This window comes from Oncorhynchus gorbuscha, linkage group LG05 (genome assembly GCF_021184085.1).
Source record: "Oncorhynchus gorbuscha isolate QuinsamMale2020 ecotype Even-year linkage group LG05, OgorEven_v1.0, whole genome shotgun sequence".
Lineage (NCBI taxonomy): Eukaryota > Metazoa > Chordata > Actinopteri > Salmoniformes > Salmonidae > Oncorhynchus > Oncorhynchus gorbuscha.
This window is the reverse complement of record NC_060177.1, coordinates 349,640-362,995: the sequence shown is the minus strand read 5'-3', so window position 1 is coordinate 362,995 and position 13,356 is coordinate 349,640. Positions and strand designations below refer to the sequence as shown.

The window sequence follows — 13,356 nt, the reverse complement described above, 5'->3', positions numbered from 1 at the left end:
TCTACCTGTTCACCTGTTGTATTCAGCATTTCACTGTAAGGTCTACCTGTTGTCTACCTGTTCACCTGTTGTATTCAGCATTTCACTGTAAGGTCTACCTGTTGTCTACCTGTTCACCTGTTGTATTCAGCATTTCACTGTAAGGTCTACCTACACCTGTTGTATTCAGCATTTCACTGTAAGGTCTACCTGTTGTCTACCTGTTCACCTGTTGTATTCAGCATTTCACTGTAAGGTCTACCTACACCTGTTGTATTCGGTGCATGTGACAATACAATTTGATTTGATCTAGGGCCTTCTGGTCAACATTTTGGTTCTAATATCATGATCTACATCTATTATTGAATAATGTGGCAATTTAGTAAGTTGAGGAGACTAAACTGCTGGGTGTAACCCTAGACAGTAAGTTGAGGAGACTAAACTGCTGGGTGTAACCCTAGACAGTAAGTTGAGGAGACTAAACTGCTGGGTGTAACCCTAGACAGTAAGTTGAGGAGACTAAACTGCTGGGTGTAACCCTAGACAGTAAGTTGAGGAGACTAAACTGCTGGGTGTAACCCTAGACAGTAAGTTGAGGAGACTAAACTGCTGTGTGTAACCCTAGACAGTAAGTTGAGGAGACTAAACTGCTGGGTGTAACCCTAGACAGTAACTTCAGGAGACTAAACTGCTGGGTGTAACCCTAGACAGTAAGTTGAGGAGACTAAACTGCTGGGTGTAACCCTAGACAGGAAGTTGAGGAGACTAAACTGCTGGGTGTAACCCTAGACAGTAAGTCGAGGAGACTAAACTGCTGGGTGTAACCCTAGACAGTAAGTTGAGGAGACTAAACTGCTGGGTGTAACCCTAGACAGGAAGTTGAGGAGACTAAACTGCTGGGTGTAACCCTAGACAGTAAGTTGAGGAGACTAAACTGCTGGGTGTAACCCTAGACAGTAAATTGAGGAGACTAAACTGCTGGGTGTAACCCTAGACAGTAAGTTGAGGAGACTAAACTGCTGGGTGTAACCCTAGACAGGAAGTTGAGGAGACTAAACTGCTGGGTGTAACCCTAGACAGGAAGTCAAAACATATACAGTGCCAGTCAAAAGTTTGGAAAAACAGCAGAATACAGTGCTAGATTAATACCATAGTAACTAGTTCTACAAATACAGCTCTAGATTAATACCATAGTAACTAGTTCTACAAATACAGCTCTAGATTAATACCATAGTAACTAGTTCTACAAATACAGCTCTAGATTAATACCATTGTAACTAGTTCTACAAATACAGCTCTAGATTAATACCATAGTAACTAGTTCTACAAATACAGCTCTAGATTAATACCATTGTAACTAGTTCTACAAATACAGCTCTAGATTAATACCATAGTAACTAGTTCTACAAATACAGCTCTAGATTAATACCATAGTAACTAGGTCTACAAATACAGCTCTCTGGCCTAGCCAGTACTCTGACACCATAGTAACTAGGTCTATATGGGGCTGCAGGTAGCCTAGTAGTTAGAGCGTTGGGCCAGTAACCGAAAGGTAACCAAACCCCTGAAGGAACCACGTTCATCTGTACAAACAATAGTACGCAAATATAAACACCATAGGACCACGCAGCCGTCATATCGCTCAGGAAGGAGATTCGTTCTGTCTCCTAGAGATGAACGTACTTTCGTGAGAAAAGTGAAAATCAATCCCAGAACAACAGCAAAGGACCTTGTGAAGATGCTGGAGGAAACAGGTTCAAAAGTATCTATATCCACAGTAAAACAAGTCCTATATCAACATAACCTGAAAGGCCACTCAGGAAGGAAGAAGCCACTGCACCAAAACCACCATAAAAAAGCCAGACTACGGTTTGCAACTGCACATGGGAACAAAGATGGTACTTTTTGGAGAAATGTCCTCTGGTCTGATGAAACAAAAATATAACTTTTGGGCCATAATGACCATCATTATATTTGTAGGAAAAAGGGGGAGGGATTACAAGCCGAAGAACACCATCCCAACCATGAAGCATGGGGGTGGCAGCATCATGTTGTGGGGGTGCTTTGCTGCAGGAGGGACTGGTACACTTCACAAAATAGATGGCTTCATGAGGCAGGAAAATGATGTGGATATATTGAAGCAACATCTCAAGACATCAGTCAGGAAGTTAAAGCTTGGTCGCAAATGGGTCTTCCAAATGGACAATGACCAAAAGCATACTTCCAAAGTTATGGAAAATGGCTAAAGGACAACAAAGTCAAGGTATTCACAAAGCCCTGACCTCAATCCTGTAGAAAATGCGTGGGCAGAACTGAAAAAGCATGTGCGAGCAAGGAGGCCTACAAACCTAACTCACTTACACCAGCTCTGTCAGGAGGAATGGGCCAAAACTCACCCAAATTATTGTGGGAAGCTTGTGGAAAGCTACCTGAAACGTTTGACCCAAGTTAAACAATTTATAGACAATGCTACCAAATACTAATTGAGTGAATGTAAACTTCTGACCCACTGGGAATGTGATGAAAGAAATAAAAGCTGAAAGAAATCATTCTCTCTACTATTATTCTGACATTTCACATTCTTAAAATAAAGTCGTGATCCGAACTGACCTAAAACAGGGAATTTTTACTAGGATTAAATGTCAGGAATTGTGAAAAACTGAGTTTAAATGTATTTGGTTAAGGTGTATGTAAACTTCCCACTTCAACTGTATGTCTGAGTGTTGAAGCGTGTCCCTAGTTATCCTTCAATTAAAAAGCAAGAGAATGGTGCCGGCTGGTTTGCTTAAACTAAGGAATTTTAAATGATTCATACTTTTACTTTTGATACTTAAGTATACTTTAACAATTACATTTACTTTTGATACTTAAGTATATTGAAAACAGAATACTTTTAGACTTTAACTCAAGTTGGATTTTACTTGGTGACTTTTTCTATTAAGGTATCTTTACTTTTACTCAAGTATGACAATTGGGTACTTTTCCCACCACTTGTGGTTAGGGGCTTAGACATAAGGGGACACTATTAATTGTACACTAAGCACTGCACTACAGACCAGCCCAACAAGTCAAAACAAATTGCCCACATCTGCATTATTGAAAATAGATGTAGCCTAACTGCCATCAAAATACACATTTTATATTGAGACCAGATGTCACCTGGTGAACCGGTCAAAAAGTGTTTGTGCGTTGTTACGTGTCGTGGCAGCCATTCTACTGGTGCAGTCTCTTAGCCTGATGGGTATGCGTTATAAATCAATGGGCAGTGGAAATTGGAAGGCTCCGTGATATGAGCCTGATTTCATGTGAACACAAAACAACACCGCCGGCGACATTGTTGTGCATGAACGTTGATTCTGGCGAGCTCCGTGTGTAAGGGCCACTTGACCTAACGTCACGGTTTCTCACCAAAAGAAAATCGCCTACATCGCATGTGAAGGGGATCAAACATGATTTCCCATCACTGGAAGGTTGGGACGTTCGACAGCGTTCTGAGAGGATAACTTACCAGATACGCGCCAACCGTCCCCTGCGCCAGCATCAGCGCACATTCCGATACTAGAAATATTTTGATATTAGAAAAACATGAAGTATGTTTCTGGTTATCATCGTGTTCGGGGTCTTCGGTACTCCTCTCTGTACAGATCTGATTTTTCACCTGCATCCTTTCAGAAAAGGTAAGGCTGGAAGCTACACAGATCCAGTCTAATGATGACCATTTCCAGCGAGATAACTTAGTCTATTGCAGGAGAACTAGCTGTCACTATCCGGTTCGAATGATTAACCCTGCTACAGTATGTCCACACACCATAAACATGTTCGGAAAACCGCAATACATTATTCTGAAGACTTTATTGGTCTGGTGGGTCCGGGCGGCTTCTAAACATCCCTGGTGCGTCGCCTCAGCTCCAGCAGGAATGAATGCCCCCATCAGACGACACGTTGAAGGACATAGTTTTTCCGCCGACTGTATATTGATATCTCTAACCGCGGCAATGATCAAATTCCATAACAGTCGGAATCCAGGTCTCCATATCGTGCAGGTTGTTTTTCACAGAGAAATGCAATGATCACACACCGTACCGTGCGTGTTGCGTTACTACGTAGCCACCTCTCTCAGTGCAGCTGGATAACCTGCACCAAAACACCACCCCCAAGCTCTCCCTCTCTGCCCCTCTTTCTCTCTGCCTAATTCGCTCTCTCTGCCTATTTCTCTCCATTTCTCTGTCCATTTCTCTAGCTCTCTGCTCTCCCTTTCATCTCTATCACATCTTCAATTTAAGTAGTCCATCCATTCCTGACTATATTAAACTTTACGAGATTACCCAGACTATTTACATTACCTGCTCCCGTGTTTTTACACTGCTGCTACTCACTGTTTCTTATCTATGCAGTCACTTTATCCCTACCTACATGTACAAATTACCTGGACTAACCTGTACCCCCAACTGGGTATCAGTACCCCTGTATATAGCCTTGGTATTGTTATTTTATTGTGTTACTTTTTATTTAATATTTAAATGTATTTTATTTAGTAAATATATTTATTGAACTGAATAGTTGGTTAAGAGCTTGTAAAGTAAGCATTTCACGGTACAACACCTGTTGTATTAGGCCCATGTGACAAATACAATTTGATTGTGTCCAAGTATTGATTTTCTACATTTGTATTTGTATTTATTAGGGATCCCCATTGCCAAGGCAACAGCTACTCTGTACCTGTGTGTGTGTGTCTCTTCACAGTCCCCGCTGTTCCATATGGTGTATTTTTATGTCTTTTTAAATCGGATTCTACTGCTGCATCTGTTACATCCTAAATAGATCCACAGACAATGCAATCGACATAGCACTGCAAACTGCCCAATTCCACCTGGAAAAGAGAATACCTCTGTGAGAATGCTGTTCATTGACTAAAACTTAGCCTTCAACACCATAGTAACCTCCAAGCTCATCATTAAGCTTGGGGCCCTTGGTCTGAGCCCCACCCTGTGCTACTGGGTCCTGGACTTCCTGACGGGCCGCCCCACAGGAAGGCTAAAAACATAATCAAGGACACCAACCACCCAAGCCATGGCCTGTTCACCCCGCTACTATCCAGAAGGCTAGGTCAGTACAGGTGCATCAAAGCTGGCACCAGGAGACTGAAAAACATCTTCTATGTCAAGGCCATCACACTGTTAAATAGCCATCACTAGCCGGCTACCACCCGGTTACTCAACCCTGCACCTTAGAGGCTGCTGCCCTATATACATATGTAGCAGTGTGATGTTATTCCCCTAGATTAGGCACCAAGTTGCACACAAGGACCAGTTCAAATAGGCCAGGACAAGAGGGAATGTTAATAATGTGATAATAATAATAATAATAATTTAATTACAGCTGCATAGCTAATGTTTTTCTTTGGTGTACAAACACTTTTCATATCAATATTGTACATACATATGATTGTAAAGGTTTTGTATATTTTCTGAAATGGTTCAATATAAAACCGTCATAATGTTACACAATGTACTGTTATGCTACCATAAGTTTGTTACAATGTGGATAATATACAGATTTATGTTAACAAGTTTCACAAAGCTCCCTAACTAGGGTATCTATTGTAACGTGTGAGTACTTGAATAAGTGTTTGAGTGAGTGTCCATGTGCTTGCGCAGGTGCCTGAGAGCTATGACTGCTCCAAGGGTTAACATAATGTGTGTTGTCTCTTCGTGTACAGGTGCCCGAGAGCTATGACTGCTCCAAGGGTTAACATAATGTGTGTTGTCTCTTCGTGTACAGGGGCCTGAGAGCTATGACTGCTCCAAGGGTTAACATAATGTGTGTTGTCTCTTCGTGTACAGGGGCCTGAGAGCTATGACTGCTCCAAGGGTTAACATAATGTGTGTTGTCTCTTCGTGTACAGGGGCCTGAGAGCTATGACTGCTCCAAGGGTTAACATAATGTGTGTTGTCTCTTCGTGTACAGGGGCCTGAGAGCTATGACTGCTCCAAGGGTTAACATAATGTGTGTTGTCTCTTCGTGTACAGGGGCCTGAGAGCTATGACTAAACCAAGGGTTAACATAATGTGTGTTGTCTCTTCATGTACAGGGGCCTGAGAGCTATGACTGCTCCAAGGGTTAACATATATAATGTGTGTTGTCTCTTCGTTTGAAGGTATGTCTTTATGTTGTCTGAATGATGTGCTGTATCATTTTGCTTGTGTTGTATGGTGTGCTGTTGTACATTGAATGTGTGCACGCAGCACCTGTTATTTCCTTTGGGTTCTCTTTTGCCTGACCTCCAGCTAGCAAGGTGCCTGAGAGATAGGAGCCAAGGTGCCAGGACCTCCAGCTAGCAAGGTGCCTGAGAGATAGGACCTCCAGCTAGCAAGGTGCCTGAGAGATAGGACCTCCAGCTAGCAAGGTGCCTGAGAGATAGGACCTCCAGCTAGCAAGGTGCCCTCCAGAGCAAGGTGCCTGAGAGATAGGACCTCCAGCTAGCAAGGTGCCTGAGAGATAGGACCTCCAGCTAGCAAGGTGCCTGAGAGATTCCAAGCAAGGTGCCTAGATAGGACCTCCAGCTAGCAAGGTGCCTGAGAGTCTCCAGCTAGCAAGGTGCCTGAGAGATAGGACCTCCAGCTAGCAAGGTGCCTGAGAGATAGCTAGCTAGCAAGGTGCCTGAGAGATAGGACCTCCAAGCAAGGTGCCTGAGAGATAGGACCTCCATAGCAAGGTGCCTGAGAGATAGGACCTCCAGCTAGCAAGGTGCCTGAGAGATAGGACCTCCAGCTAGCAAGGTGCCTGAGAGATAGGACCTCCAGCTAGCAAGGTGCCTGAGAGATAGGACCTCCAGCTAGCAAGGTGCCTGAGAGATAGGACCAAGGTGCCAGACCTAGCAAGGTGCCTGAGAGATAGGACCTCCAGCTAGCAAGGTGCCTGAGAGATAGGACCTCCAGCTAGCAAGGTGCCTGAGAGATAGGACCTCCAGCTAGCAAGGTGCCTGAGAGATAGGACCTCCAGCTAGCAAGGTGCCTGAGAGAAGGACCTCCAGCTAGCAAGGTGCCTGAGAGATAGGACCTCCAGCTGCAAGGTGCCTGAGAGATAGGACCTCCAGCTAGCAAGGTGCCTGAGAGATAGGACCTTAGCAAGGTGCCTGAGAGATAGGACCTCCAGCTGCAAGGTGCCTGAGAGATAGGACCTCCAGCTAGCAAGGTGCCTGAGAGATAGGACCTCCAGCTAGCAAGGTGCCTGAGAGATAGAACCTCCAGCTAGCAAGGTGCCTGAGAGATAGGACCTCCAGCTAGCAAGGTGCCTGAGAGATAGGACCTCTAGCTAGCAAGGTGCCTGAGAGATATGACCTTAGCAAGGTGCCTGAGAGATAGGACCTCCAGCTAGCAAGGTGCCTGAGAGATAGGACCTCCAGCTAGCAAGGTGCCTGAGAGATAGGACCTCCAGCTAGCATGGTGCCTGAGAGATAGGATCTCCAGCTAGCAAGGTGCCTGAGAGATAGGACCTCCAGCTAGCAAGGTGCCTGAGAGATAGGACCTCCAGCTAGCAAGGTGCCTGAGAGATAGGACCTCCAGCTAGCAAGGTGCCTGAGAGATAGGACCTCCAGCTAGCAAGGTGCCTGAGAGATAGGACCTCCAGCTAGCAAGGTGCCTGAGAGATAGGACCTCCAGCTAGCAAGGTGCCTGAGAGATAGGACCTCCAGCTAGCAAGGTGCCTGAGAGATAGGACCTCCAGCTAGCAAGGTGCCTGAGAGATAGGACCTCCAGCTAGCAAGTGCCTGAGAGATAGGACCTCCAGCTAGCAAGGTGCCTGAGAGATAGGACCTCCAGCTAGCAAGGTGCCTGAGAGATAGGACCTCCAGCTAGCAAGGTGCCTGAGAGATAGGACCTCCAGCTAGCAAGGTGCCTGAGAGATAGGACCTCCAGCTAGCAAGGTGCCTGAGAGATAGGACCTCCAGCTAGCAATGTGCCTGAGAGATAGGACCTCCAGCTAGCTTTGAGAGATAGGACCTCCAGCTAGCAAGGTGCCTGAGAGATAGGACCTCCAGCTAGCAAGGTGCCTGAGAGATAGGACCTCCAGCTAGCAAGGTGCCTGAGAGATAGGACCTCCAGCTAGCAAGGTGCCTGAGAGATAGGACCTCCAGCTAGCAAGGTGCCTGAGAGATAAGACCTCCAGCTAGCAAGGTGCCTGAGAGATAGGACCTCCAGCTAGCAAGGTGCCTGAGAGATAGGACCTCCAGCTAGCAAGGTGCCTGAGAGATAGGACCTCCAGCTAGCAAGGTGCCTGAGAGATAGGACCTCCAGCTAGCAAGGTGCCTGAGAGATAGGACCTCCAGCTAGCAAGGTGCCTGAGAGATAGGACCTCCAGCTAGCAAGGTGCCTGAGAGATAGGACCGCGCCAAGGGTTAACATAATGTGTGTTGTCTCTTTGTGTGCAGGGCAAATAAAAATAATTCAACTAGCAGACCTTCAGTTGTGGCAGCATCCTAATTAAAATTATACAACGCAGAGTGTTGGTCTGTAGTGACGCCTCTAGCACAGAGAAGCATGTGCTGACCAAATGGCAAGTGTCTTCACTGACATTTTCAACCTGTCCCTGACCGAGTCTGTAATACCAACATGTTTTAAGCAGACCACCCTAGAGTTCTTGGGCACAGGGACTAAGGTAACCTGCCTAAATGACTACCGACCTGTAGCATTCACGTCTGTAGCGATGAAGTGCATTGAAAGGCTGGTCATGGCTCACATCAACACCATCATCCCAGAAACCCTAGACCCACTCCAATTTGCATACCACCATAACAGATCCACAGATGATGCAATCTCTATTGCACTCCGCGCGGCCCTTTCCCACCTGGACAAAAGGAACATCTGCGTGAGAATGCTGTTCATTGACTACAGCTCAGTGTTCAACACCATAGTGCCCTCAAAGCTCATCACTAAGCTAAGGACCCTGGGACTAAACACCTCCCTCTGCAACTGGATCCTGGACTTCCTGACTGGCCGCCCCCAGTTGGTAAGGGTAGGTAACAACACATCCGCCACGCTGATCCTCAACACAGGGGTCTCTCAGCGGTGCGTGCTCAGTCCCCTCCTGTACTCCCTGTTCACTCATGACTGCACGGCCAGGCATGACTCCAACACCATTACGTTTGCAGACGACAACAGTGGTAGGCCTGATCACAGACAACGACGAGACTATAGGGAGGAGGTCAGAGACCTGGCCGTGTGGTGCCAGAACAACAACCTCTCCCTCAACGTGATCAAGACAAAGGAGATGATTGTGGACTACAGGAAAAAGAGGACCGAGCACACCCCCATTCTCATCGACGGAGCTGTAGTGAAGTAGGTTGAGAGCTTCAAGTTCCTTGGTGTCCATATCACCAACAGACTAACATGGTCCAAGCACACCAAGACAGTCGTGAAAAGGGCACAACAAAACCTATTTCCCCTCAGGAAACTGAAAAGATTTGGCATGGGTCCTCAGATTCTCAAAAGGTTCTACAGCTGCACAATCGAGAGCATCCTGACTGGTTGCATCAACGCCTGGTATGGCAACTGCTCGGCCTCCGACCGCAAGGCACTACAGAGCGTAGTGCGTATGGCCCAGTAAATCACTGGGGCAAAGCTCCCTGCCATCCAGGACATCTATAACAGGCGGTGTCAGAGGGAGGCCCTAAAATTGTCAAAGACTCCAGCCATCCTAGTCATAGACTATTCTCTCTGCTACCGCACGGCAAGCGGTACTGGAGCGCCAAGTCTAGATCCAAAAGGCTTCTAAACAGCTTCTACATCCAAGCCATAAGACTCCTGAACATCTAATCAAATGGCTACCCAGACTATTTGCAATGCCTCCCCCCTCCTCTTTTACACTGCTGCTACTCTCTGTTGTTATCATCTATACAGTCACTTTAATAACTCTACCTACATGTACATATCACCTCAATTACCCCAACTAACCGCTGCCCCCGCACATTGCCTCTGTACCGGTACTCCCCTGTATAGAGTATCGCTATTGTTATTTTAATGCTGCTCTTTAATGACTTGTTACTTTTATTTCTTATTCTTATTTGTACTGCATTGTTGGTTGGGGGCTCGTAAGTAAGCATTTCACTGTTGTATTCGGCGCATGTGACTAATAAAATTTGATTTAAGCCACTTTAAGCATCGGCTATCAAAGCAGCTTACAGATCATTGCACCTGTACCTACAGTGGGGCAAAAAAGTATTTAGTCAGCTGCTTACCTATTGCAGATTCAGTCTTCCCAGCCTGGTGCAGGTCTACAATTTTGTTTCTGGTTTCCTTTGACAGCTCTTTGGTCTTGGCCATAGTGGAGTTTGGAGTGTGACTGTTTGAGGTTGTGGACAGGTGTCTTTTATACTGATAACAAGTTCAAACAGGTGCCATTAATACAGGTAACAAGTGGAGGACAGAGGAGCCTCTTAAAGTTACAGGTCTGTGAGAGCCAGAAATCTTGCTTGTTTGTAGGTGACCAAATACTTATTTTCCACCATAATTTGCAAATAAATTCATTAAAAATCCTACAATGTGATTTTTTTCCCCTCATTTTGTCTGTCATAGTTGAAGTGTACCTATGATGAAAATTACAGGCCTCTCTCATCTTTTTAAGTGGGAGAACTTGCACAATTGGTGGCTGACTAAATACTTTTTTGCACCACTGTAACCATTTAAGTCATTTAACCCATCTGTAAATAGCCCATCCAACTACTTCATCCCCATATTGTAATTATTATCATTTGTTTTGCTCCTTTGCACCACTAGTTTCTCTACTTGCACATTCATCTTCTGCACATCTCACCCCAGTGTTTATTTGCAAAATTGTAATTATTTCGCCACTACGGCCTATTTATTGCCTTACCTCCCTAATCTTACCTCATTTGCACACACTGTTTATAACGCTTTGTTTTGATTGGATGTTTTGCATGCCAACGGTGGTTCCATGTGCTGTAACTAGGAATGAGAGAGTTCAACAGAGTAAAGAACACAAACTGGAAGTGCAGTCTTTGTTGTTGAAAACGTATGCTATACCCCATCCACACTGAAGAGGCTCTGAAATGTACAACAACCAGGGATAATGTATGCTATACCCCATCCACACTGAAGAGGCTCTGACATGTACATCAACCAGGGATAATGTATGCTATACCCCATCCACACTGAAGAGGCTCTGACATGTACATCAACCAGGGTTAATGTATGCTATACCCCATCCACACTGAAGAGGCTCTGAAATGTACATCAACCAGGGATAATGTATGCTATACCCCATCCACACTGAAGAGGCTCTGACATGTACAGTACATCAACCAGGGATAATGTATGCTATACCCCATCCACACTGAAGAGACTCTGACCCATCCACACTGAGGAGGCTCATGACACTGAAGAGGCTCTGACATGTACATCAACCAGGGATAATGTATGCTATACCCCATCCACACTGAAGAGGCTCTGACATGTACATCAACCAGGGATAATGTATGCTATACCCCATCCACACTGAAGAGGCTCTGACATGTACATCAACCAGGGATAATGTATGCTATACCCCATCCAAACTGAAGAGACTCTGAAATGTACATCAACCAGGGATAATGTATGCTGTACCCCATCCACACTGAAGAGGCTCTGACATGTACAGTACATCAACCAGGGATAATGTATGCTATACCCCATCCACACTGAAGAGACTCTGACATGTACAGTACATCAACCAGGGATAATGTATGCTATACCCCATCCACACTGAAGAGGCTCTGACATGTACATCAACCAGGGATAATGTATGCTATACCCCATCCACACTGAAGAGGCTCTGACATGTACAGAACATCAACCAGGGATAATGTATGCTATACCCCATCCACACTGAAGAGGTTTCTGACATGTACATCAACCAGGGATAATGTATGCTATACCCCATCCACACTGAAGAGGCTCTGACATGTACATCAACCAGGGATAATGTATGCTATACCCCATCCACACTGAAGAGGCTCTGAAATGTACATCAACCAGGGATAATGTATGCTATACCCCATCCACACTGAAGAGGCTCTGACATGTACAGTACATCAACCAGGGATAATGTATGCTATACCCCACACTGAAGAGACTCTGACATGTACATCAACCAGGGATAATGTATGCTATACCCCATCCACACTGAAGAGGCTCTGAAATGTACATCAACCAGGGATAATGTATGCTATACCCCATCCACACTGAAGAGGCTCTGACATGTACAGTACATCAACCAGGGATAATGTATGCTATACCCCATCCACACTGAAGAGGCTCTGACATGTACATCAACCAGGGATAATGTATGCTATACCCCATCCACACTGAAGAGGCTCTGACATGTACATCAACCAGGGATAATGTATGCTATACCCCATCCACACTGAAGAGGCTCTGACATGTACATCAACCAGGGATAATGTATGCTGTACCCCAACCACACTGAAGAGGCTCTGACATGTACATCAACCAGGGATAATGTATGCTATACCCCATCCACACTGAAGAGGCTCTGACATGTACAGTACATCAACCAGGGATAATGTATGCTATACCCCATCCACACTGAAGAGGCTCTGAAATGTACATCAACCAGGGATAATGTATGCTGTACCCCATCCACACTGAAGAGGCTCTGACAACATGTACATCAACCAGGGATAATGTATGCTATACCCCATCCACACTGAAGAGGCTCTGAAATGTACATCAACCAGGGATAATGTATGCTATACCCCATCCACACTGAAGAGGCTCTGAAATGTACATCAACCAGGGATAATGTATGCTATACCCCATCCACACTGAAGAGGCTCTGACATGTACAGTACATCAACCAGGGATAATGTATGCTATACCCCATCCACACTGAAGAGGCTCTGACATGTACATCAACCAGGGATAATGTATGCTATACCCCATCCACACTGAAGAGGCTCTGACATGTACATCAACCAGGGATAATGTATGCTATACCCCATCCACACTGAAGAGGCTCTGACATGTACAGTACATCAACCAGGGATAATGTATGCTATACCCCACACTGAAGAGGCTCTGACAATGTACATCAACCAGGGATAATGTATGCTATACCCCATCCACACTGAAGAGGCTCTGACATGTACATCAACCAGGGATAATGTATGCTGTACCAGTTATCTCTATCGTTAGCCGGTAATCTCTCTCTGTAGCCAGTAATCTCTCTCGGTAGCCAGTAATCTCTCTCTGTAGCCAGTAATCTCTCTCGGTATCCGGTTCGCTTGAGCGCATGACGGTTGGTTCCAAGCAGCAGAGTAAAGGGAGGCGTTGTTGTCATGACGACGCTACACAACTCACCGGA

The 13,356-nt window shown here is 45.4% G+C and overlaps 1 protein-coding gene across 1 annotated transcript in view; it reads right to left on the bottom strand.

Moving 5' to 3' along the window:
- The window catches only part of LOC124034979 (solute carrier organic anion transporter family member 3A1-like), a 92,001-nt gene extending 88,466 nt beyond the window's left edge, over nt 1-3,535 (bottom strand). Inside the window, exon 1 of the mRNA XM_046348371.1 lies at nt 3,488-3,535. Coding sequence (XP_046204327.1) covers nt 3,488-3,520 — 33 coding nt within the window. The 5' untranslated portion in view covers nt 3,521-3,535. The remainder of the gene's footprint in view (nt 1-3,487) is intronic.
- Nucleotides 3,536-13,356: the final 9,821 nt, after the last annotated feature.